General features: G+C 55.9%; 2 protein-coding genes across 2 annotated transcripts; one reads left to right on the top strand and one right to left on the bottom strand.

Moving 5' to 3' along the window:
* Positions 1-1,480: 1,480 nt before the first annotated feature.
* Positions 1,481-12,004, top strand: PLVAP (plasmalemma vesicle associated protein). The gene is made up of 6 exons (XM_054578696.1): positions 1,481-1,888; positions 4,521-4,617; positions 4,717-5,429; positions 7,350-7,407; positions 7,510-7,588; positions 11,360-12,004. The coding sequence occupies exons 1-6, from the start codon at positions 1,520-1,522 to the stop codon at positions 11,364-11,366; spliced, it is 1,323 nt and encodes a 440-aa protein (XP_054434671.1). The 5' UTR covers positions 1,481-1,519; the 3' UTR covers positions 11,367-12,004.
* Positions 12,005-15,937: 3,933 nt separating this feature from the next.
* Positions 15,938-20,066, bottom strand: GTPBP3 (GTP binding protein 3, mitochondrial). Its single transcript, XM_054578693.1, has 9 exons — positions 19,962-20,066; positions 19,371-19,618; positions 19,178-19,264; positions 18,887-19,089; positions 18,631-18,703; positions 18,395-18,538; positions 18,064-18,229; positions 17,521-17,799; positions 15,938-17,331 (listed from the first exon to the last, which is right to left on the bottom strand). The coding sequence occupies exons 1-9, from the start codon at positions 20,012-20,014 to the stop codon at positions 17,106-17,108; spliced, it is 1,479 nt and encodes a 492-aa protein (XP_054434668.1). The 5' UTR covers positions 20,015-20,066; the 3' UTR covers positions 15,938-17,105.
* Between the last annotated feature and the right edge of the window lie 1,615 nt (positions 20,067-21,681).

Genomic DNA, 21,681 nt, shown 5'->3' with positions numbered 1-21,681 from the left:
AACCTCAGAGAATAGCTGGTTGGGCACCACTCGCAGCCCCCAGCCCTCCTCCCTTCGGGAGCCAGATGGGAAGGGTCTGGGAATCAGGAATCACCGGGTAGCTCTGAGGACCAAAGGTCAGACAGGGATTTCCTGCCTACCCCTGGGAACTTCCTCCTTCCCTACACAACTTCTGCCTCCTTGGTGGACACCACCCTGGAGTCCCCCTCCCCACCATCAACACCCCCCACTCCATTACGCTGGCCAATGGGGGATGGGTCCCCTGCAGCTGCCTTCACCCTGCCGTACCCCCACCAGGCAGTGAACAGCGACTGCCACCCAAATAAGGTCCACCCTCCTTGCCTTCTCCTGTCCCTTTCTCCTCGACTCTGTCCCTCCTTCCTGCCACCCTTGACCCCACGGGCCTGGGGGCTGTGTCCCTCTCCGTCTCCCCAGGCCTGAGGGCCCCTTCCAGCTGGGGCTGGCGTGGATGCCTCTTGGAAGGGCCTGGCACCACCCAGCGTGGAGGGTTTCTCTGATGCTCCTGGTTCTGGGGTGATAACCAGATAGGAGGGCGCACCCAGAACTCTTTGCTCCTTGGTTCCAAAATCTCCTCCATGCCCACCTGGGGGTGACCCCCACCTATCTGGCACTTCCTGTTCACCATCTCACGGAGCCCCAAAATAGTGCTTCCAGCAGGAAGCGATAGTAATAACAACAACAGCTTCCCCCTGCAGCCCTGTGACCGGGCGCCACGCACACCGTCCTGCCTGTCTCAGACGGGAGAGCTGAAGCACAGACAGAAGAAGCCCCTCCCATGAGCTCACACAAGCCAAACCAGCTCTCCCTCGGCTCCACGTTCATCGCTGCTTGTGCTGCTGCTCCCAGGGCATTTATTAAGCACCTATGTGAGCCGGGACTGGGGAGGATGACAACTTGGGGAGTCCATTCCACCACCATCCACGGATCAGCTCTCTGCAGAATTCAGCCCATTTAATTGACACGCCCTGTGCGGTGGGCACGGGTCTCTAGCCAACCCGCTGGGAGGTGAGCGAACTCGGTGAACTAACAGCTTAAGGCCCAGGGCCGGTCCCTCTTCCTCCCTGTGCTGTGCCTCAGTTTTCCTCCTCAGCACGACAGGGACGCTGACGTGACTAATATGCTGCAAGTGCTGAAAAGAGCGTCTAGCACAGAGCAGGAGCAAGTGAAGAAACTGAGGCTCAGAGAGGCTGAGGAAGCCCAGTCACCCAGTTGGTGCCCACCCACTGTTATTCAGAGAGGCCAGCCAGGCCTTGGCTCCTCCCACACTGCCCCCGCCCTCCCGCCACACCCTCCCTTCACAGCTTGGGTGGGAGTGTTGAGATAACCCACTGCTCCCTGTTTCCTCCTGGCCAGGAAGGAGCCAGGCAGAGGAAGTATTAAGAGTAATATAAACACTCCCCCCTGTGGGCGGCAGGGTCCAGAAGGGGCACAGCCTCTACCCAGAGCGGAGCAGCCAGCGGAGCAGCACCAGCGCACCAGGCAGCAGCCCCGGGAGGAGATGGGCCTCGCTGTGGAGCACGGAGGGCCCTACTCACGGGCGGGGGCCAGCTCTCAGGGCTGCTGGTATTATTTGCGCTACTTCTTCCTCTTTGTCTCACTCATCCAGTTCCTCATCATCCTGGGCCTGGTCCTCTTCATGGTCTACGGCAACGTGCACGTGAGCACCGAGGCCAACCTGCAGGCCGCCGAGCGCCGGGCTGATGGCCTGTACAGCCAGGTCGTGGGGCTCTCGGGCAGCCAGGCCAACCTGTCCAAGGAGCTCAACCTCACCACCCAGGCCAAGGACACCATCATGCGGATGCTGCTGGGCACCCGCCGGGACCTGGACCGGATCAACGCCAGCTTTCGCCAGTGCCAGGCCGACCGGGTAAGGCCAAGGGCCGGACACTGGCCCTGGTGACCCCAGGAAAGTCACCTCACCTCTCTGAGCTTCAGTTTCCCCACGCATGAGATGGGGAGGCACAGACCCTACATTTTGCATGAGGAGCCCTAGTACATCAGCGATGCACGTTTTGTCTATACAAGTCTATCCCATGCAATATTTGGGATATGCTTAAAAAAAAAAAAGCACCCACACTATTCATTATCTATCTGGAATTCCAGTGTAACTGGGCATCAGACCTGAGATTTATATTCAAAAAGTGCCCGGAATATGCCAGCTGCAATATACTGCACGCAAAAATTGACTCAGTAAAAACTCTGAACTTTCGGTTCCGTCTTAGTGATAAGTATGAATGGCTAATATTTGCCTTACGCTAGTGTCCGCTTTAGAAATACCATCTCATGGTTGATGCCCACGAGGCAGGGAGAAACTCAACCCTTTTGAAGATGGGGAAATGCAGGCTTGAGGAGGCAGCTTTCCCTAGATGGCCCCCAGGAAAAAGTCCCAGCGGCGCACACAGGGATCTCACGGGGACTCTCACCCCTCACATTCATGTCACACTCGCTGGGCAATCGCCCGTGTTCCCTCGCACACATGCCACACGTGCGCCTTGTGGAGGTTTTGGTGCCAGAGACACTGAGGAGGGGGCTCTCCACTTGGGCCTTGGCTGGGATGGGGAGGAAGGCTGGGTGGGGATAGTCTAGAATTTTCCCACAGGAGGGGTCCTGGCTGGCTCGGGTGGAAGAGGGGGTGGGGGGAAGGGTAAACCTCTGCTGGATCCTCCGACCACCCAGCCCTCCTCACTGGACAGAAAGACCCCCTCAGAAGTGCCCCAGGAAGGGCCATGCCTCCCCTTCTCTGGCCCCAGGGCAGAGCTTATCTCCCTCAGACTCCCAAATGGCTTCAGGTGCCCGTCAGACCCCCAGAATTGGGGGGGAGTCCCTCCTCAGACCGCAGAGCAGACTGGCCCCCCTCATACTCTCAGAGCAGGGCGGGTCTCCCCTCAGGCTCTCAGGGAAGAAGGGCTCCCCATCAGACCCTCAAATGGGGTGCATCCTCCCTCAGACCCCAGAGCAGGGCGGGTCCCCGCTTGGACAGACCCCTATCATGGGCACATGCCCCTCAGACTCAAGGGCAGGGCTGTTACTTCCTCAAGCCGCGCCCCGCTCCCCGGTTGGGGTGGGCTCCTCAGTTGTCTCATTTCCTGGGAATTTGGATCGTCCAGGACACACACTGCCGCCCCCGCCCGCCGAGGAGTCATCAGGAGGGAATCAGGGTCATAAAGTACTAGACACGTGCACGTGCCCCAGGATTCTGACTCTGCCACAGAAGATCAGAAATCTAAGAATCTAGATCTTCACAACTTTAAATTTTGAAAACCATGCTTTGATTCCCTTTGAGTCGACAAATTCCTCTGGGTTGGAACCCCTCGGGGTTTTCTGCTGGGGCAGCCCTGGATCCCACGCCCCCGCCCCAGAGGGAGGGGGCTGGTGGCTGCGCCGCAGCCGCTGGGCCCGCCCCGGCTGCCCGGCGGCTGCCCCAGTGTCTGATGGCAGCAGATGTGAACCTTGCTCTTTCCCCAATTCTATCTGTGCTAAGAAACACGCTTTTTCCTAAATTTTGTGCAAAGGCGACTGCACTTCTGGTCCTGAGAGCCTGGATGAGAAAGGAGAAGTGAACTCAGTGATATGTTTTTTTTTAGGGTCTGCTCACTGCCATGGTGTCAAGGCGCCAGGACCCTGACCCAGGATGTAGTCAGACATCGCGGGGCCCCTTTTGACACTTGTTCTAAACGGATCTAGCCTCTTTCTCACTTTGCGTTTGGCTCCAACTCACTCTGTCTGCCCCTGCAGCCCCCTTCCCCTTCCGTGGCTGAGGTGTGTAAAAGCAGAAGTAACTGAAGCTTCCAGAGCGCCCTCTGTGCCTCCTGAACCCGAGGCACTAGCACAGGCCCAGCTTCCTCAGGACAAGGAGTGACAGAAGGACAAGCCGTCTGCAGTCTCCATATATTTTCTTGTTGAATTTCTACAGAGGGCTCTGTTCCAAAGTTTGGAAGTCATGGCCTTTGTTGAATCGTAGACGCTTAATTCACGTGCCATATAATTGACCCATTTAAAAGGTACAGTTCGGTGATTTTTAGTCCATTCACAGAGCTGTGCAACCATCACCGCAAATAATTTTAGGCTGTTTTTCATCACCCTGAAAGGAAACCCTGTCCCCATTAGCAGACGCTCCGCACTCCTCCCTCCCTACCCCCAGCCTCTGGGAACCATGAATCTGCTTTCTATCTCTTATGGATTTGCTTATTCTAGACATTTTTCCTAAATAGAATTGACACTATGTGGCCTTTTGTCACTGACTTTTGTTACTCAGCATCATGTTTTCAAGGTTCATCCTGGTTGAAGCCTGTGTCAGAGCTTCCTTCTTTTTCTTGCCGAACTGTATTCATTGTAAGAGCTTTGCCTACACAGCAGCCGGGCCCTCATGACCTGGGCAAAGCTAGGCCATGGGGGTGCTCGATGTGGGGCCCGGATCTGGGGTCCGGAGGGTCTGGGCAGCCCGGGGCCTAGGGGCCCACAGGCCCCTCTGAACTCTGTCCTCTGTGCCGCCCGGGCAGGTGGTCTACGTGAACAACCAGAGGTACATGGTTGCCATTATCCTGAGCGAGAAACAGTGCCAAGAACAACTCAAGGAGACTGAAAAGAGCTACAACAGTGAGTGGTCTGGGCAGCGGGGAGACAGGGTGGTGGCCTCCCCGTCCACTTCCTTGACAGCCCCCAACTTTCCTGAGTCCTGTCATCCTGTGCCTTTAGCCTCGCTTATCCTGCTGAACCAGAAGGCCAAGATGCTGGAGGTGGAGCTGGCCAAGGAGAAGGCTGTGTGCACCAAAGACAAGGAGGGCTTGGCGCTGAGCAAGCGGGTGGTGGAGGAGCACCTGGCTGACTGCAGCAAGGCGCAGGAGCAGCTGCGGCAGGAGCGACAGCTAGCCGTGGACCGGCTGCAGAAGGTGCAGGCCCTCTGTCTCCCACTGGAAAAGGACAAGTTTGAGGCGGACCTGCGCAACATCTGGAAGGACTCGCTTATCCCGCGCTCCCTCGAATCAATAGGCTACACGCCGTACCATCCCCTCAGCATGGATTTGGCCTCCATACGGAGAACCTGCGACCACATGCCTACCCTGATGAGCGCCAAAGTGGAGGAGCTGGCCCGGAGCCTGCGGTCTGGCATTGAGCGTGTGGCCCGCGAGAACTCAGACCTCCAGCGCCAGAAGCTGGAGGTCGAGCAGAGCCTGCGGGCCACTCAGGAGGCCAAGGAGAAGGTGGAAAGGGAAGCCCAGGCCGGGGAGGCCAAGCTCCAGGCCGAGTGCGCCAAGCAGACCCAGCTAGCCCTGGAGGACAAGGCAACGCTGCGGAAGGAGCGAGACAACCTGGCCAAGGAGCTGGATGAGAGGAAGCGGGAGATCGAGCAGCTCAAGATGCAGCTTGAAGTCAGAAACTCGGCCCTGGACACCTGCATAAAGGCCCAGGTAGGCTGGTGGCCCTGGGATCAGGGGGCATTAGGGTTGGGCCTAGAGGCCAAACTGGTGGTGATGCTTAACGTGGGTTTGAGGTTGGTTTGTGTTGGGGTTAGTTGGGACTCACCTGAGAATTTCATTGACATTAGTTAGGATAGGGGCCAGGTTTGGAATGGGACCAACACTAGGGGAGAGTGTGCGGTTAAGGCTGGGGTCGGAGGTAGGGTGGCTGCTGGGTCCAGGGTTGAGTGAGGGGAAAATCTAGAACAGAAGGTGCTCTGTGATCAGGCTGAGTTGAGGCATTAACGGTGGACTTAAAATTTAAGGTAGGATCACACATAGGTGGCTATTGAGTATACAGTTGATTTAAGGATTATGGTTATGTATTCATGTAGGATTTTATTGGCATTAAGATTGGGGTGGAGTTTGAAATAGTGAACGACACTGAGAAAGGGTTAAGGATTGGTGGTGAGTTTACGGCAGCTGGGTGGGCCTCAGCATTGGTTTAGGGTGAAGATTAGGGACTCGCTGAGTTCGGTGTCAGGGTTGGGAATTCTTTGAGTTGAATCAAAAGATCAGGTGGCAATAGGTTAGGGCTGTGAGTGGCACTGGGGTCACAGTGAGGGTTAAGGCAAGTCTAGAGAAAGGCTTGCTTGATGCGGATGTTGAATGTGTGTTTAAAGCTGGGTCAAGGTGAGTTCTAGGTGACTGCCGCGTCTAGAATTGGTTTGGGTTAAGATTAGGGTTCTACCTCATTAGTCTTAGAATTGCGATTGAGTTTGGGGTTTGGATTACCTGAAAAGGTTAGAAGTTGGGTCCGGTGTTGCGTGCAGGGTGGCTGTTGGGTCTAGGGTTGGGCGAGGAGTGAATGTGGATGTCAGTGGCTTTGGGGCTGGGCTGAGGCACTGAAACTGGAGTTGAGGCTCAGGTGGGGAGTAGGTGGCTGCTGGGCCTACAGATGATCAGAAGTTCAGGGCCAAGAGTGGATTTAGGGTTCCATGGGCATTAGGTGCAGCAGGGGCTGACAGAGACCGTAGGTTAGGAGTTGAAGTTGCGTTCGGTTTAGGGCAGCTGGTTGGGAGCTGAGTCGGGCTGGCACTGGAATATATTTCAGGTGAAGAATTAAGTGACACCGGTTAGGATGGGGATACATTGGGGTTGAGGTGAGGCTCAAGGCTGGATTTAGAACAGAAGCTGTGTGGATGCCGACCTTGAGGTGGGGCTGGGTTGGGGCTCTGTTTCAGGTAGAGGCTGGGGTGTCTAAGTAGAGTTAGGTTGGAGTGCGACCTTGGGGATGTGCTTGTGGGTGGCCACGGTGGGTCCCGGGGCTGAGGTGGGGGCAACGGCATTGGGCGTGGATTTTTCACAGCGTGGATCTAGGTGATGGGTTGGGGCCAGGATTAGATGTAAAGCTACATCAAATTGTGTTTGTCATTGGGATTGTGTTTACGTTAGAGTTTAATTCAAATAAAGGCTCCATTTTCACGTTGGGATCAGATTTTAGGGAACTGAGTTCAGAACTGGTTTTGGATTTCAGGTTTCGGAGGATTGGCTCAAGGGTGTTTGAGGCATGGCATTAAGAATTGGGGTCCAGGGATTTACAGAGTGGGTTGGCTTCGATCTGAAGGGGGGCTGGGTTGGGTGGATGGACTCAGCGGGGGTCGTGGCAGGCTAGCCTTGCAGAGTGGGGTCTCTGGGGATCTGCCGAGTAAAGCCAGTCCCTGGTGTCCCCAGTTGTGTGAGGGCAAGTGGGCATAGGCGTTGATTATTCTTCCATTAGCATCTGTGTCCCCCATGAGCACCTGTCCATTTCTCCACCTTGGGACAACCTCACAGCCGGTCTCCAAGGGCATGAAGGGACAGGAATCTCCCTGGCACTCGGGTTCAGGGGTCTCAGCGTCTACCAACCTCCCTCTATCCTTCTTCTTGCAGTCACAGATAGGGCCTGTGCCAAGACCTGTTGGACCCGCCCCGAACCCCCCGCCCATCGGTGAGTGAGGGCAGAACCAGGAAGGGGGGCTGCTGCCTATCCCTAGGCCAGGGGAAGGGGCTCCTAAGGCCGCAGGTTGGGCCTAACCCCCTCTCTCGGCAGACCCGGCTGGCCTGGAGGAATTCAAGAAGAAGATCCTGGAGTCCCAGCAGCTCCCTGCAGGCAACACAGCCATATCCAGGTGAGGCGCCCGGCAGGCTGAGGTGTTCAGTCTCAGTGCTTTCGTCTCAGGTCTAGGGGTTGGGGGAGGCTCAGCTCACACTCACTGCTTTCTTAATTGAGTGCTCGCTGTGTGCCAGGCCTTATGTGGGGCCCTGAGGACACAGCAGTGACCAAGATGCGCGCAGTTCCGTTCATAAACCTCTGAGTGGTGCACGAGACAGACAGTGATGGAGCCGTGCTGCGAAGAGTGACCAAGAGCCCACAACCTTAGGTTCTCAGTGTGAGCTTGGCACAGGTCTAAGCACTCGGCGCTATTAACTCGTTCAGCCTAGCAGTTGGTGAGCTGCTCTTCCTCCCACTTTCTGGGTGAAGAGCGAGGCGCAGAGGGGTGTGCACCACGCTGCAGGTAACCCAGCTGGGGAGGAGCGGGCTGGGCGTGAGCCCAGGCGATCAGGCTTCAGGCAGGCAGGGGAGCACCTCGGTGGGCAGGGGACCCCTGAACTGGAAGGCGGGCAGGAGCAGGCCCGGGGAGGGCAGGCCAGCAGCTCTCCAGGCAGCATGAATAGCCGGGGAGAAGGTCCAGTGGCCTGGACCGGGGTGGGGGAGGGCGGCCGCGGTGGAGGCAGGAAAGGAGGGAGAGCAGTATGTGAGTGCGACCTTGGGCCCTAGCTCCACCCCTCACTTTCTAATTCTACAAAAATGGGGGCCTCTGAAATCAAGGTCATGGGAACGCATTGCAACAGTAAAGTGCCATCCAGCAAAGGCTGGGGGCCTTGGCAGGGGATCTCAAGGGCGGCTGGCGCACGCTCAGGTCACGGCTCCGTGCCGTGGCCCTCCTCCCCGCCCCTCAGGGCCGCCAGCCCAGGAGCCCCCCATGCTCCCCCTGAGGTAGAGGCCACACTCCCCGTCAGTAACACACCGCTGGCCTAGGCCCCGGGGATCCTCAATCCCATTTGCCGTTTGGGACCTGAGGTCCAGGGAGGCACCGAGATTTCAAGTCAGATCCCTCGGACCCCAAAGCCTGAGGTTTCCCAACCAGACTATTGTCCACCTGAGTCTGTTTCAAACTCAGGGTGCTCAGTGCGGGCCTTGGGTCCAGAGGTCCGTCCTCAAGAGCCCAGCGTTCACCACAAGTGCCTCCCTCTCCACTACACACCCCCTCCAACAGGAGCTCGCCCGTTGAGGGACTGGTCTCCTCGCTCCGGAGGGCTCTGCCTGAGCAACACCCCTCAGCCTCAGGCGGCCTGCAGAGAGCCGGGCAAGAGGGCCCGGAGAAGCCCCTGATCAGAGCAGATAGGTTTCCTTTCCCCATCTTGGCCTGGAGCCATCGTGGGAGGAAGGAGGTTCTATTATTATCCCATTGCTCAGAGAGGGAACTGAGGCCCCAGGGAAGGGATCGGCCCAGGTGTCATGCGTCAGCAAGTCAGGGTGGAGCCAGGCCTGTCCGGGTCCCAGCTGAGACCGGGGAAGCTCTTGACATTGTTTACCCCAAGTGTTGGCCCCCAGCTGAGAGAACAATGCCCTCTTAGGCCTGGGCCCCCCCTGCTTCTCTCTGCATGTTCGCAGGAAGGGCCTCTGGCACACTGGGCTCCAGCCTTGACTATCCTCCCCTTGAGGAAGGGGCCGGAGATAAAGCAGGCCAGGACCATCCGCTTTGGGTTCAAGTCCCGACTTGGCCGGTCAGTGGGTAACCGCCAGTGATTCACCGGCCAGAGAATCACAATGTCCACGTTTTAGGTACGCCCCATCAGGGGCCAGGTCTGCGGTCCAGCGTCGGATCGCCCACCCCACAACCTAGGAGCTGGTTTCCTTCTCAGTCTGATTCCCCTGCACCTGGAGAAAATCCCCCCTGGCGCTAACTGGCCCTGCGGCCTCCCACGCATGTACCGCTCTCCTGTGTTCACTAAGCGAGGGCAGACCCAGGGCCCAGCATTTCTAGGGCTTGAGCACAAGGTCTTGCTTCTTAATTGCACATTTTAAGGGTCATTTTCTATTAATGGCGAGTTCATGAGCTTTCCTATGCTTGGTAAGACTGGGTGTCCGCCGGCGGTCAATTTAATGAATTTAAAGAAAACACGGTTGAGATGAAGATATGTTAAGAAAATATTGGCTTAGGGGCTACACGGCTGGAGGTAGAAAAGTCACAATGTGGAAGGTCAAAGACAGGAGTTCAGCCCTGGTTTCAGGCCAGGCACACGGGGGCGGGGGCGGGGGGGGGGCGGGGGCGTCCCTGGAGTTTGCTGCCATCGCAATTACGATTTGTTTGTTCATTCATCCCGTATTTCTTGAACCACCGCTGGGTGCCAGACACAGGCAGGAATGAAGTGCAGAAACTCACGCCCTGTGGGGCTCACATTCTCTGTGAGGAGACATCTGTGGGGAGATGGATAATAAACCAGACGAATGAGTCGTTATAAGGCCCTTTGGTGATGGGTGAGAGAGGACAGGGATGGGAGAGTGTGGGCAAGTTAGAATTTTCCACGAAGGGGGGAGGGGGCAGGGCAGGCTTCCCTGAGAAGGCGACACTTGAGCAGGGGACTAAAGGAGGTGAGGGAGGAGCCACGGGGGTGGGCGTTCCTAGGAAGAGGGCACCAGGCAGCTGCACAGTCTGTGCGAAGGCCCTGAGGCCAAGCCATGACTGGTGAGTTTGTGTGAGGAGGCTGATATGGCTGGAGCCAAGTGATCAAGGAAGGAGAGGGAGATCAAGGAGGTGACAAGGGAACAGATTAGGCAGGGCTCTGTGGTGAGGACACTGCTGTCAGCAGAGGAGGATGTGCCCTGATTCAGGGGTTAGCACCTTCTGGTCATGGTAGGGGCGAAGGTGGGAGCCAGGGATCAGCATGAAGGCGCCTGCACTGGTTCAGGTCAGAAGTCGGTGTTCAGGGGCCTCGGTCTGTGAAAAATGGCCAGGGGGTGACCCTTCCCTGTAGGCTGGCGGGCAGAAGTGAGGGAGGCACGCGTGTCAGACAGAGGCTGGAGCCAGGGAGGGTGAACCGGAGCCAGGGAAGGAACCAGGAACGTGAGGCTAGGGCCCCAGGGAAGAGCCAGGGAAGGAAGGGAGGGGGCCAGCGGAAGCAGACTTGGCCGTGGCCCCCTCCTCCCCCACCAGGAAACAGTCTCTGCGCCAACCCCTGACCCCTCACGAGAACCTTTGCCAGGTGGGGGGGGAGGGGCGGGCGGGGAAGGGCATTCCCAAAGGCAGCAGGACGGCTCCGCAGAGGGGGGTGGAGAGGAAGTGGGACAGAAGTCCTTGGGGTCTGGGGGGGCTGTGGCGGGGTTTGAGTCCCTGAGAGGAGGCCTGGTGGAGAAGAGGGGATAGCGCCTTGAAGTCCAGATCGAGAGGATCAGAGGATCAGGCTTTGTCCTGAGGGCACAGGGAGGGTGCGGGGTGGGGGGCTGGGGCAGCCTGGGGAGCAGATGAGTAGGGGCTGCTCATTAGGAAAAAACCCTCCTGGGAATGGATGTGTGTGGGGGTGGATGTGAACAGGGCAAACTCCCAGGAGCCCCAGGGCCTTAGGGGGCAAAGAGGAGAGCCAGGCAGACTGCAGCACAGGCGGGGCCCGCTGACCCTCAGCCTTTCCTTCCCGGTGACGGAGAGGCACACGTCTCCGAGCCACCATCCCAAAGGCGTTCCACAAGGAGGAGTCTATGGGGGTGAGGGGCAAGCCCTGAAGGAACCGAAGAGTCCTTGGTGGCATCAAGGGGCTGGGGCAGGAGGCAGGCCCGGGACAAGATTTGTCCATCTGTCTGTCTGATTGTCTGTTGTATTCCCATTTCCTTTCTGCCCTAGTGGCTGAGAAAGCTCCAGGCCCGAGGACAGAGGGGTGGCCCCGACTCACCAGCCTGCAGACCTGTTGCAGCGAGACGCCCGCAGCGTGCGACACAGCAAGGGCTGCAGTCAGGCGGCCTCCATGCTGACACACCATAGTGGGCACCCTTGGCCCGCACCCCATGCTCATCCTCCCCACACCCCTGGCAGACCCCCAGCGCTCTCACAGACCCGCACCCGTTCCGCACGGTCCCTCACCCACAGAGGCCACGGTGACAAGCCACGGAGACATGGTAGTATCATCACACAGACACGGTGACATGATGCGCACACCTCTGCCAAACCCTCACCCAACATCACAGCCCCAAACACGCGCAGGCCAAGGCGCCCACGGCATCCCCTCACGGCCCAGGGCCTCCTCCCCTCCCCCACTCCCGATTCCCTTATCTCCCCGACGCTTCCTCACCCACGGCACTTCGGGCCTGGCGAAGTGAGAACAGGAAGGCATTCACCGCCATCCCTGGGAGAGTTTCCAGGCCCTCCTTGCACGCCAGGGAGCATCTAGTCCAAGGGCGAATTAGCCCGCTGGCCCGTCATCGTGGCCAGCAAGGGACGGCTCCCTCACTCCCTGTCCCCCCTTACCCTGCCTGTGGCCCCTATAAAATGTTAGTGGCACTAAATAAATGTTATCGATCCCTTCAATGCCTCCAGAGTCATGATTTATACTTTGAAACGACATCACCTGGCCTTGAGAAAGGAAAACACTAGAAAGAAGATAACAGCTGGAAAACCCCTGCCCCAATGTCCCTGGGCCAGAAGACCCAGAGCGAACGTGGGGGAACTCCAGCTTCCCCCAAGGCCTGGGCAACTCTGTGTGGGAAGATACAGCAGTGTCGTCAATTTTGTGTTTCTTGAAGAGAGCAGATGTTCACCAAGCAGATTCTTAGAGACCAGATTATCCATTTGTAGCTTTCATTTTTCTAGATTTGCAAAGATTCCCCCAAGTCTTGACAACGTTTGCTGAGGTTACCGCAGCCTGTCGTGAATTGCAGGAACTCCTCCTTGCCAAAATTATTCCAGGAACAATGTCACAAAAGTCTCAGGCCATTTGTTTTGTTGTTTGTGGCAAGATGGGATGTCAGAAAGTTCACCAGTCTACTTTGGGAGCACTTCAACTTCATGATCTGGTAGCCAGGGAAAAGCACACTAGAGGAACACAGGAAAATCACATTGTACCCAGCAGACTGGTAAAAAAAGTTTAAAAGCCATTAATACCTACTGCTAGTGAGGATGTAAAAAGAAGGGGGCATTTTCCTACAGGACCGGTATAAATGAAAATCTTGTCATTTCTCTTCTGGAAATTGGTTTGGCAATATTTAGTAAAAGTAAAGACGTACCACCCCGGCCAGTGTGGCTCAGTTGGAGTGTCGGCCCGTAACTGGAAGGTTGTGGGTTTGATTCCTGGTCAGGGCACATACCTAGGTTGTGGGCTCAATCTACAGACCGGTGCCAGGGCGGGCCAGGGGGGAGGGAGAGGGCAACTAATCAATCCTTCTCTCTCATATCAGTATTTCTCTCTCACCCTTCCTCTCTCTCTAAAAACAGTGAAAAAAATTTCCTTGGGTGAGGATTAAAAAATATGCATATAAAGATGCACCAACCCTTTGACTCAGCCTCCCCATTCCTGGTGTCTTATCCCTGAAATGTAATAACTCCGAGGGGAAAAAAGCAAATGGTCACCAATGGAGAAACAAGCTAAAAACTGTGATCTAGAATCTCAGCTTGTACCACCCCCCCCCACCCGACCGACCTTGATTCCCTCCCAGTCCATCCCCCGGGACCCTGGACAGGGAGGGGGATGAGTCACGAGGAGCTGGGGCTGGCAACACACGCTTAGAGCAGGCAAGTCTGGAGGGACAAAGGAGCGATACTTCCTGGATACGGAAATGCGGGTGAGCGACAGCGGCTGCAGGAAACATTCGGCTGGGGCCCTGCCAAGTCAGGGCAGGGGGGTCAGCCAGGCCAGGCGCCCAGACAGACTAGTCTGGAGGCCCCAAGGAAGTGGGGACATCCCCGTGACCCTGAGCCTAGCGCCTGGGCAGCCTGAAGTCCCAGCCTGCTGACATGGGCCAGTCCCAGCAACTGTAAGACACCCGAGTTTGGGTCTGGAGCCGGACATCCCGGAATTAAATCTGGACTCAGTCCATCTCAGCCTCCATGTTCCCACCTGAGAAATGGTTGTGACAAAATCATTCTAAACTCTCTGGACACATGCGTACAGGTCTCTTACTCTTGGTTGGTCTCTCCCATCCAGAGCATCCCTGAATGTCCTCCCTCCAACCAGCCCCCTACTCAGTCCTCCGACACCTAGACCTCAGCCTCTGCCTCCGCCATGGCCCCCATGCTGGTCCAGAGGGACCTTTCCATTGTGGGATCTGACCACATGCCCCTTGTCACAGAGCTCCCCACTACCCTGGACACAACGTCCAGTTCTTCATCTCTCTTGTGCCCGCTTCCCCCATGCGCAATGGACTCTGGTCTCCAGCTGTCTTGGACATTTAATTCTCTGGTCAGTCACTAACATTTTTTTAATCCTCACTGGAGGATATGTTTACTGATTTTTAAAAAAGATTTTATTTATTTACTTTTAGAGAGAGGAGAAAGGAGGAGAGAAACATCACTGTACAGGAGACAGACATACTGATTGGTTGCCTCTCACACCCCCCTCAACTGGGGACCTGGCCCACAACCCAGGCATGTGCCGACTGGGAGTCGAATGGGCAACCTCTCAGTTTGCAGGCAAGCATTCAATCCACTGAACCACACCAGCCAGGGCTGTTTATTGATTTTTATTTAGAGAGAGAAAGAGAAATATCGATGTGAGAGAAACATTAATCAATTTCCTCCTGTAAACTACCTGACTGGGGATTGAACCTGCAACCTTTTGTTGTACAGGAAAAAGCTCCAACCAAGTAAGCCACCCAGCCAGGGCTACACTGACTTTGTCCCCCCTGAAGATTTTATTTATCTTAATTTTTAAAAAATTTTTTTCAATGCTTTTAAAAAGGTTTTATTTATTTAGGTTTTTAGAGGGGAAGGGAGAAAGAGGAGAGGAACATCAATGTGTGGTTGCCTCTTGCACGCCCCCTACTGGGGACCTGGCCTGCAACTGAGGCACGTGCCATATCTGGGAATCCAACAGGCGACACTTTGGTTTGCAAGATGGCCTGCAATCCCCTGAGCCACAGCCACACGAGCCAGGACTTTTTTTAAAAAGAATTTTTTAAAGATTTTTATTTATTTTTAGACAGAGGGGAAGGGAAAAGGGGAAACATCAATGCGTGGTTGCCTCTTGTGCACCCCAAGCATGTGCCCTGACTGGGAATCAACCCAGTGACCCTTTGGTTCGCAGGCCCACGCTCAATCCACCGAGCCACACCAGCCAGGGCTAGACTGACTCTTGTAATTTGCACTGTGCCCTCAGACTAGACTGCCTTTTCTTACCTGACAAATTCTTTTTCCTCTAAGACCCAGCCCCAAAGATCCCACCTCCAGGATGCCCCAAGTATAGCCCTTACGCTCTCTGGGGCCTCCCCAGCCCCATCCCTCACTCTTCCCAGCCCTGGTCCTATAGCTCTGATTCACCCCAGCTTGGTGGCTCTCCAGGGAGAGGGCAGAGACTGAGTACCAGTTGGGAGCAATTGGCAGACCCCCTCCCTGACCCTGTGGTCCAGCTGTCTGGTGACGTTCTGACTCTTTGGGGATTTCCTGTGACCTCTATAAATAACCCTCATGGCTGCTTCCCACAAATCACCTCACCCTTCTTGGAAGAAAGGGACTGTAGCCAAGGACCTCGGTCCAGCCATGTGCCAGGACCTAAGGGAAGGCAGGCGGGGGGCCCAGGCATCCTGCCCCGAGCGCGCCTCCCTCCCCACTGGATGCTGCCCATCTCTCCTGGGAGCCCTGCAGAAGCCCCAGGCCAGGACTTACGGACAGCCATGCCCACGAGACCCACATTATTGCTTTTCTTCTCTGGGCATCAATTCTTTTATGCAAAATGGACTCAGCTCTCTGCGTAACCCTTTCCATCCAGGAGCCCTCCTTTGAGGGGTGATTCCAGCTGCTGAATAAGCAAAGGAATCAACAAATAGTGACATATTGCAATAAAGTCTATGGAGATACGGGGTTGGGGGGAGTCCCCTTTAGTTGGATGGTGGGAGCCTCCTGAAGACCCTCTCATACCCTTTGTGGACGCTGGACACTTCCCAGCCTCTGCTTGCATGTCCCCTGGAATCTAAGAGCTTGTATCTTCAAACACTGGCGGTTGGTCCTGACTTGATTTGAGAATCAGTTTCTGCCTCTGGCAAGGTGAGTTGACTGTTCCTAAGTCAGGTGGGTGTGGAAGCCTGGATCCCTAGGACCTTAAAGGTCTTGAGCTCTGCACTTCGTTAGAGCAAGGCGCCCTCTGCTGGATCACCACCACCATAGCAGCCCCCATCTCAGATTCAAAGGCCTCACTGCCAGCCCTTCCTCTCCCAGGACTCACCTTGCCGCCTCTCTCCTCTCTCCCCCCTCCTCTCTCCCCCTCACTCGCTCTGCTCCAGCCACACTGGCCACTTTGCTATTCCTTGAACACATGGTGATGTCCCACCTCAGGACCTTTGCACATGCTGTGCCCTTTGCCTGGGACACTCACAAGCTCCCTCTACCTGGCTTCCTTCTCACCATTGAGATGTTAGTGCCTATTCCAGTCTGGTCTGCAGGGCATCTGGCCCACAGGTCCCTAACCAGGTCATGTCCCTTCATTGTAAGTTGACACAGCAGCCATCAGACCTCACTGGAGGAGCTAGGTCTCTAACGAGGGGAGAGGTGATGCCTGCATGTTTCTGTCCCTGTTCCCAGCACCCTGCACTGGGCCAGTTGCACAGAAGGCCCACAGTGGACTCAGATTAGAGCTGAACAGTCCTATGTACAAATACCGAAGCTGGGAGTCTCCAGCAACCAGCTACTACTCTGAGTCTGTTTCCTCATCTTTAGAACTGCCCACCACACTGTGCTGTTACAAAGATCCAGTAAAATGATGTGTACCATCCTAGACTATAGATGATGCCTGATAAATATTCACTAAGTTAGTAAACAAATGAATGGAAGAATCAGTGAAGACTAAGCTTGGAAAAGGAGTAGGCCCCCAGGATTTTTTAAGTCCCTTTTAAGACTCGAGAGACAAAATTTCAAGGTCAATACCAGAAAAGGAATGACAACTTGTAGAGCAACAAACAACACAATGTATGTAGAAAACACAAGACAAAACGGGTGCATCCACAAGTATACAGAGAAAGTTCTAGAAGGACACAAGTTATGCTGTGACACCAGTGGTAGTTGGGGGTGGGGAGGAGGATTTCCACATTTAAATGTTTCCAGATCACCTGAGTTTTTTTTTCTTTGGTATTTACAAAATAAATTAAAAACTATAAAACGAAGACCCCTCAGACCCTCCTACCCGACCCCTCGCTCCCACCAAACCTCCACTGCTACTCCTCCAGCATCAAGTGCCCAAAGAGACCTTTGTTCAGCCCTACTCCAGGGCCTGACCCCCAGCAAGCCCCTGTGAGGGAATGTGGCCAGCTAGAGCGTGGTCACCACCAGCAACAGGGAGCTCACTCACTGTTTTACAGTCAAGTTCTTCCCCTAGGAAATGAGAATTTACTTGGCCTAAGCTATTCCCAGATGCCTCAAGACTTCTGGGCATCCATCCAGCCTGGTCCCCTCACTTGCCCACGCAGAAGTCCCGGAAGATGATGTCTAGGATCTCCTCAGTGCCCCCTCCACTGGTGAGGCAGGCCAGGTGCCCCCGGGCGATCCGCAGAGCCTCGGCCGCCAAGGCGACATCTTTAGCTTGCTTGTAGTGGCCAAGGGCGTCCAGGCAGCCCTGGAGGTGATGCTGGTGCCTCGCCCTCGTCAGAAGCGGTGGGCCTGCAGACGGGTCCCCACACCTGCAAGACACAAAAAACATGGTCTCTCTTAACTTTGCAACCACCACTCACAGAGGGGATGGTCATACCCATTCTGCAGATATAGAAACTGAGCCTGTAGGCAGGTATGTGCCCAGAGCCATGGCTAATCCCCCAACTTGAACTTGGTGGAGGCTGTGGGGTGGTGCGGGGCGGGCAGGCGCAGCTCACACTGCAGTCAGCTCCTTCCTTAGTGCCTCCAGGAGACCGTCCAGCCCCTCCCCAGTCAGGCAGGACAGCAGCAGGTGGGAGGGCAGTTCAGGACTGAGGTCTGGGGCTCCCGGAGGTAGCAGGTCTGACTTGTTCAGCACCAGCAAGACGCGCTGGCTGTTCACATTGTGGCTCTGAGCTATTGCAGGGATGACAATCGTGTCCAGGAAGGTGCAGCTAGACGAAGAGGCCAGGTCAGAGGCATCCAGCACGGCCAGAATGAGGTCAGCCTGCTCCAGCCTGTGGGTGCAAGGAGAACCAAAAGAGGGGTGACCCCAGAGTAGAGCAATCACGGGCATTGGGCAGGGCAGAGCACCAAGCGGGGAGCAGGGGGTGGGGGCAAGGCAGAACACGTGGGTGAGGCCAAAATCTAAGGGCTGCCCTCCCCAAATCACAGAGTCCCCAGGTAATTTTCTGGTTCAAGAAGAAAAATAAATACATTTATTTAGATGAGGAAGAAGAGGAAGGGCCCCGTTTCCCTCTCCCACCACCCTGTCTGCCCACCTCTCACGGGCGCGCCGCACACCCTCCTGCTCCACGGGCCCCTCGCCCTCCCGCAACCCTGCTGTGTCGCTCAGGAGTGCTGGGAACCCAGCCAAGTCCAAAGGGGTTTCCAGCACGTCACGGGTGGTCCCCGGCTCCGGGGACACGATGGACACAGGCTTCTGGCCTGGGAAGGGGAAGAGGGTCAGGGAAGGGGAGATGGAGGTCAGTGAAGGCAAGGGGGCCCCTCTCCCAAGCTCCCGCACCTGGTTGGACAGAGCTTTCATCCCCCCTTCCTCCTTCCCTACAACTGAACAGCTCAGGCCCTGCCCCCTGCCCATCTTGCACGCACTGAGCAGGTTCACCAAGCTGCTCTTGCCCGCATTCGGGGGTCCAGTGACCACTACGTGTGCCCCTGAGCGGAGCCTCTGCCCGCGCCTGGCATCTCGAAGATGTGTGTTTAGTGCCACCTCCAGCTCCTGCACGTGGCTGTCAGCTGTGGATAGAGGAAAGCAGAGAGGAGGGAGTGAGGGGGCTTCTGGGGGCTGACATGCCAGGTAGCCCTGCCCGGACCCCAGGCAGACACACCTCGCTCCAGGACGCCCTCCTCCAGGTTCTCATCCTCCCCGAAGTCGATATAGGCCTCCATATGGGCCAGTGCCTGGGGGAGAGGAAGTATGAGGTGTGACCACCCAGAAGCCCATCCCCAAGCCCCCCAACTTGCCCAGGTCCAGCCCAACCTAAGGGGGCAGATTGGAGGCTCATGGACCAGAAGCTCTCATGCAGGGGATGGAGGTGGGGTCTCTGAGGCAGAAAATGGCCAATGGGGTAAATGGGGACTTGCCTTAGTGAGGGTCTCGGCCCAGCCACGGCAGAGATGACCGAGCTCCCCATCCAGCTGCCGCAGGGCTTGCCGTCGCTGCGCCTCGGTTTCCGCATGGATCAGATCTGCCAGCCCCTCCACCTCAGTCAGGCTCAGCTTCCCGTGGGCAAAGGCCCGCCTGGTGAACTCACCCGCCTCCGCAGGCCGCAGCCCTGGCACCCTGCCTGTGGGATGGTCCCAGGTACTGAGCCCCTGGCCCCTGGCCAAGCCCACTGACAGGGCCAGACCTCGAACCCAAGGCTGCAGACTCACCCAGGGCCTGCAGGACACCACTCACCACTGCCGGGCCTCCATGCACATGGAACTCGGCACAGTCCTCACCCGTGAAACTCTGGGGACCTAATGTGATGAGGACGAAGGAGGGCACAACGTGGGTAAACATCTGAAGGGGGTCAACTGGGCCATGGGGGCTACAGGAAGATGTTCAGGATCTGGAGACCCTCACCAGGAAACCAGAGCACTAAGGCACGGTCCAAGGGCTCCCCAGAGCGGGGGTCGATGAGCAGGCGCAGGCAGGCTCTGCGGGCCGGAGGCAAGTCCCCGGGAGCCGTTAAACTCCGGAGGGCGTGCCCGCTGGCGGGGCCGCTGGTCCGGATCACGGCAATGGCACAGCGGCCTTGGCCAGAGCTCAGCGCGAAAATGGTGGCCCCAGATCCGGGAGCCGGGGCGCTGCTGCCCTGACGCGTGCACGGTCTGGGAAAGAAGAGGAGAGAGTGGATCTTGGAGGCTCTGTCTCAGAGTAGGCAGGTGGATCAAAAGTTTGAAGGTCGAGAAATGCCCAAAGTGGAGACAGTCTCTGTGGCTAGGGGATGGAGATTGGAAGACCTGAGGCCAGAGGGTGACCCGATTGGGGACTCCAAGGCCAAGTGACCTATATGTGGGCTCTACGGCAGGGGGATGAATAGATCAGCTGGGAGCTTGGGAGAACGCGAAAGGTAGCTCTGCCTCGGGCAAGTGAGCCCCCACGCCCCAGGGAGAGGATTTGGGGCCAAAGCAGCGCCCCACGCTGTCACACCCCTTACCCTGGTCATCCCACCTGCAAGGCCCACGTGCCACCCGGGCTGCCAGGGTACAGAGACCGCGCCACATGGATTCTCAGCCAGCGACCAGCCTGTCTGCCCAACCTGGAGGATTAGAGTCCGTAAGTACGGAGTCCCGCCCACTCCACGGCACGTGTAAAGTGCCTAAGGGTTCTCGGCTACCATTGGCTGTCTTTAAAGAGGCACCCTCCACCCACTGAAGATCTTCGTTTCTATTGGCTGGTGCCAGGAAAAAAGGCAGGGGCTGAAGGCAGAGAGGTGCAACGAAGTGGCGTTCCCCATGGCAACACTAGACCAAACTTTTAGGATCCTAGATACCGGAAATGGGGTGAGAGGAATGCAGGCACGGGGCAGTAGGAATTAGAGAGGAGAGAGTTCGAGTCCTGTATTTTCTATCAGGCTACTCCGTAGCCTTATGTGAAGCAAGCGGCCCAGGGGGATGAGTTCCGGGTAAACCACACAGGGGCGCTGGGCAAATCTTGTCCAAACTTCTGGGAAGGTGCCTACTTGTTTTCCCGAACTCTCCAAGTCTTCGCTCCTCCTCCGCTTTCTCTCCTGCCTTTCCCTCGGCCTCGAATACCACGCCTCATTTGACAAATTCATCCTCAGGGCCTAACTCCAAGGTGGACTCCTGAAACCCCCAGCACAGCCCCCTTTCTCCCCTGCCCCACACCTGCTCCTGCAGAGCTGAATATTGTCTGTCTCTGGACCCCACAAAAGCCATGTTGAGTCTCGCGATTACTTTCAGGTTAACCCAGGACAGCGCAGGAGCGTGGATGAATAAAGAAGTGATGGTGGAATTCCTGGCGCCGACTGGGCGGGGTCTCGGGGCGCTTTCGCTTGGCCAATTCTCTGGTTCTTGGACGGAGCGGGCGGGCAGCGCACCTGCATTTCGGGAAGAATCATTTGGACAAGCCAGAGTTCTCATAATTCCCACGCCCAGCCCTACTCAATTTTGAAAATTGCAGAAGAGTGACGAACAATGATATTCGCTGTCTCCGAGGTGCTCTATCACAAGTATACATCAAGCGTCTACTATGTGCATTCTGAGAATCAGACAGGACCCCTGCCCTCCTTGGGCTGTAAGGGAGGAGGCAACTCAGGATGGGAAGGAGTATGGGTGCCAGACAAAATACAGGACGCCCAGTTAAATGTGAATTGCAGATAAGCAATAAATGACGTTATGTCCCATGTAATAGTTGGGACATGAGAAAAATTTATTCGTTTCTCTGAAATTCATATTTGTAAAAAGCAATATAAACTGAGTCACATTAAAGTGAAGTGGAAAAAATAAAGAAAAACAAAGAAACGAAACAAAAAATAAATAAAGTGAAAACTAAAACAACAGAAATAAATAAAATAAAATAGAGCCGCAGCTGCCATCCCAGCGAACTGCCTCGCATGTCTTATGCATCAAACCTTCGGAATGTTAACACAGGGCAAAATCTCCTTTGGACTGGGTCTAAGCAAACTTGTTTTCCAAACAACTGTTTGCAAAGATAACAAGAAAGATATTATGAGTACTAGTCTGAAATTTTAAAACACCGTTTAGAGTTAACATCACTGTTATGTTTATCTGCACCAATAGAAATGCCTTCCTGTTATTGATGTAATTGTTCTCTTCCCCTTTTTGATAAACACCCATTGCCTTTTTCTCCTAATCACAACACTATTTGGGCTTCTGCCCTAATCAGCCCATGCCAAATAGCTATTCTT

This window comes from Pteronotus mesoamericanus, unplaced genomic scaffold (assembly GCF_021234165.1).
Source record: "Pteronotus mesoamericanus isolate MK-2021 breed Mesoamerican mustached bat unplaced genomic scaffold, CSHL_Meso_final contig_502, whole genome shotgun sequence".
In the NCBI taxonomy this organism is placed as follows: Eukaryota; Metazoa; Chordata; class Mammalia; order Chiroptera; family Mormoopidae; genus Pteronotus; species Pteronotus mesoamericanus.
This window is presented reverse-complemented; position numbering and strand designations above follow the sequence as displayed.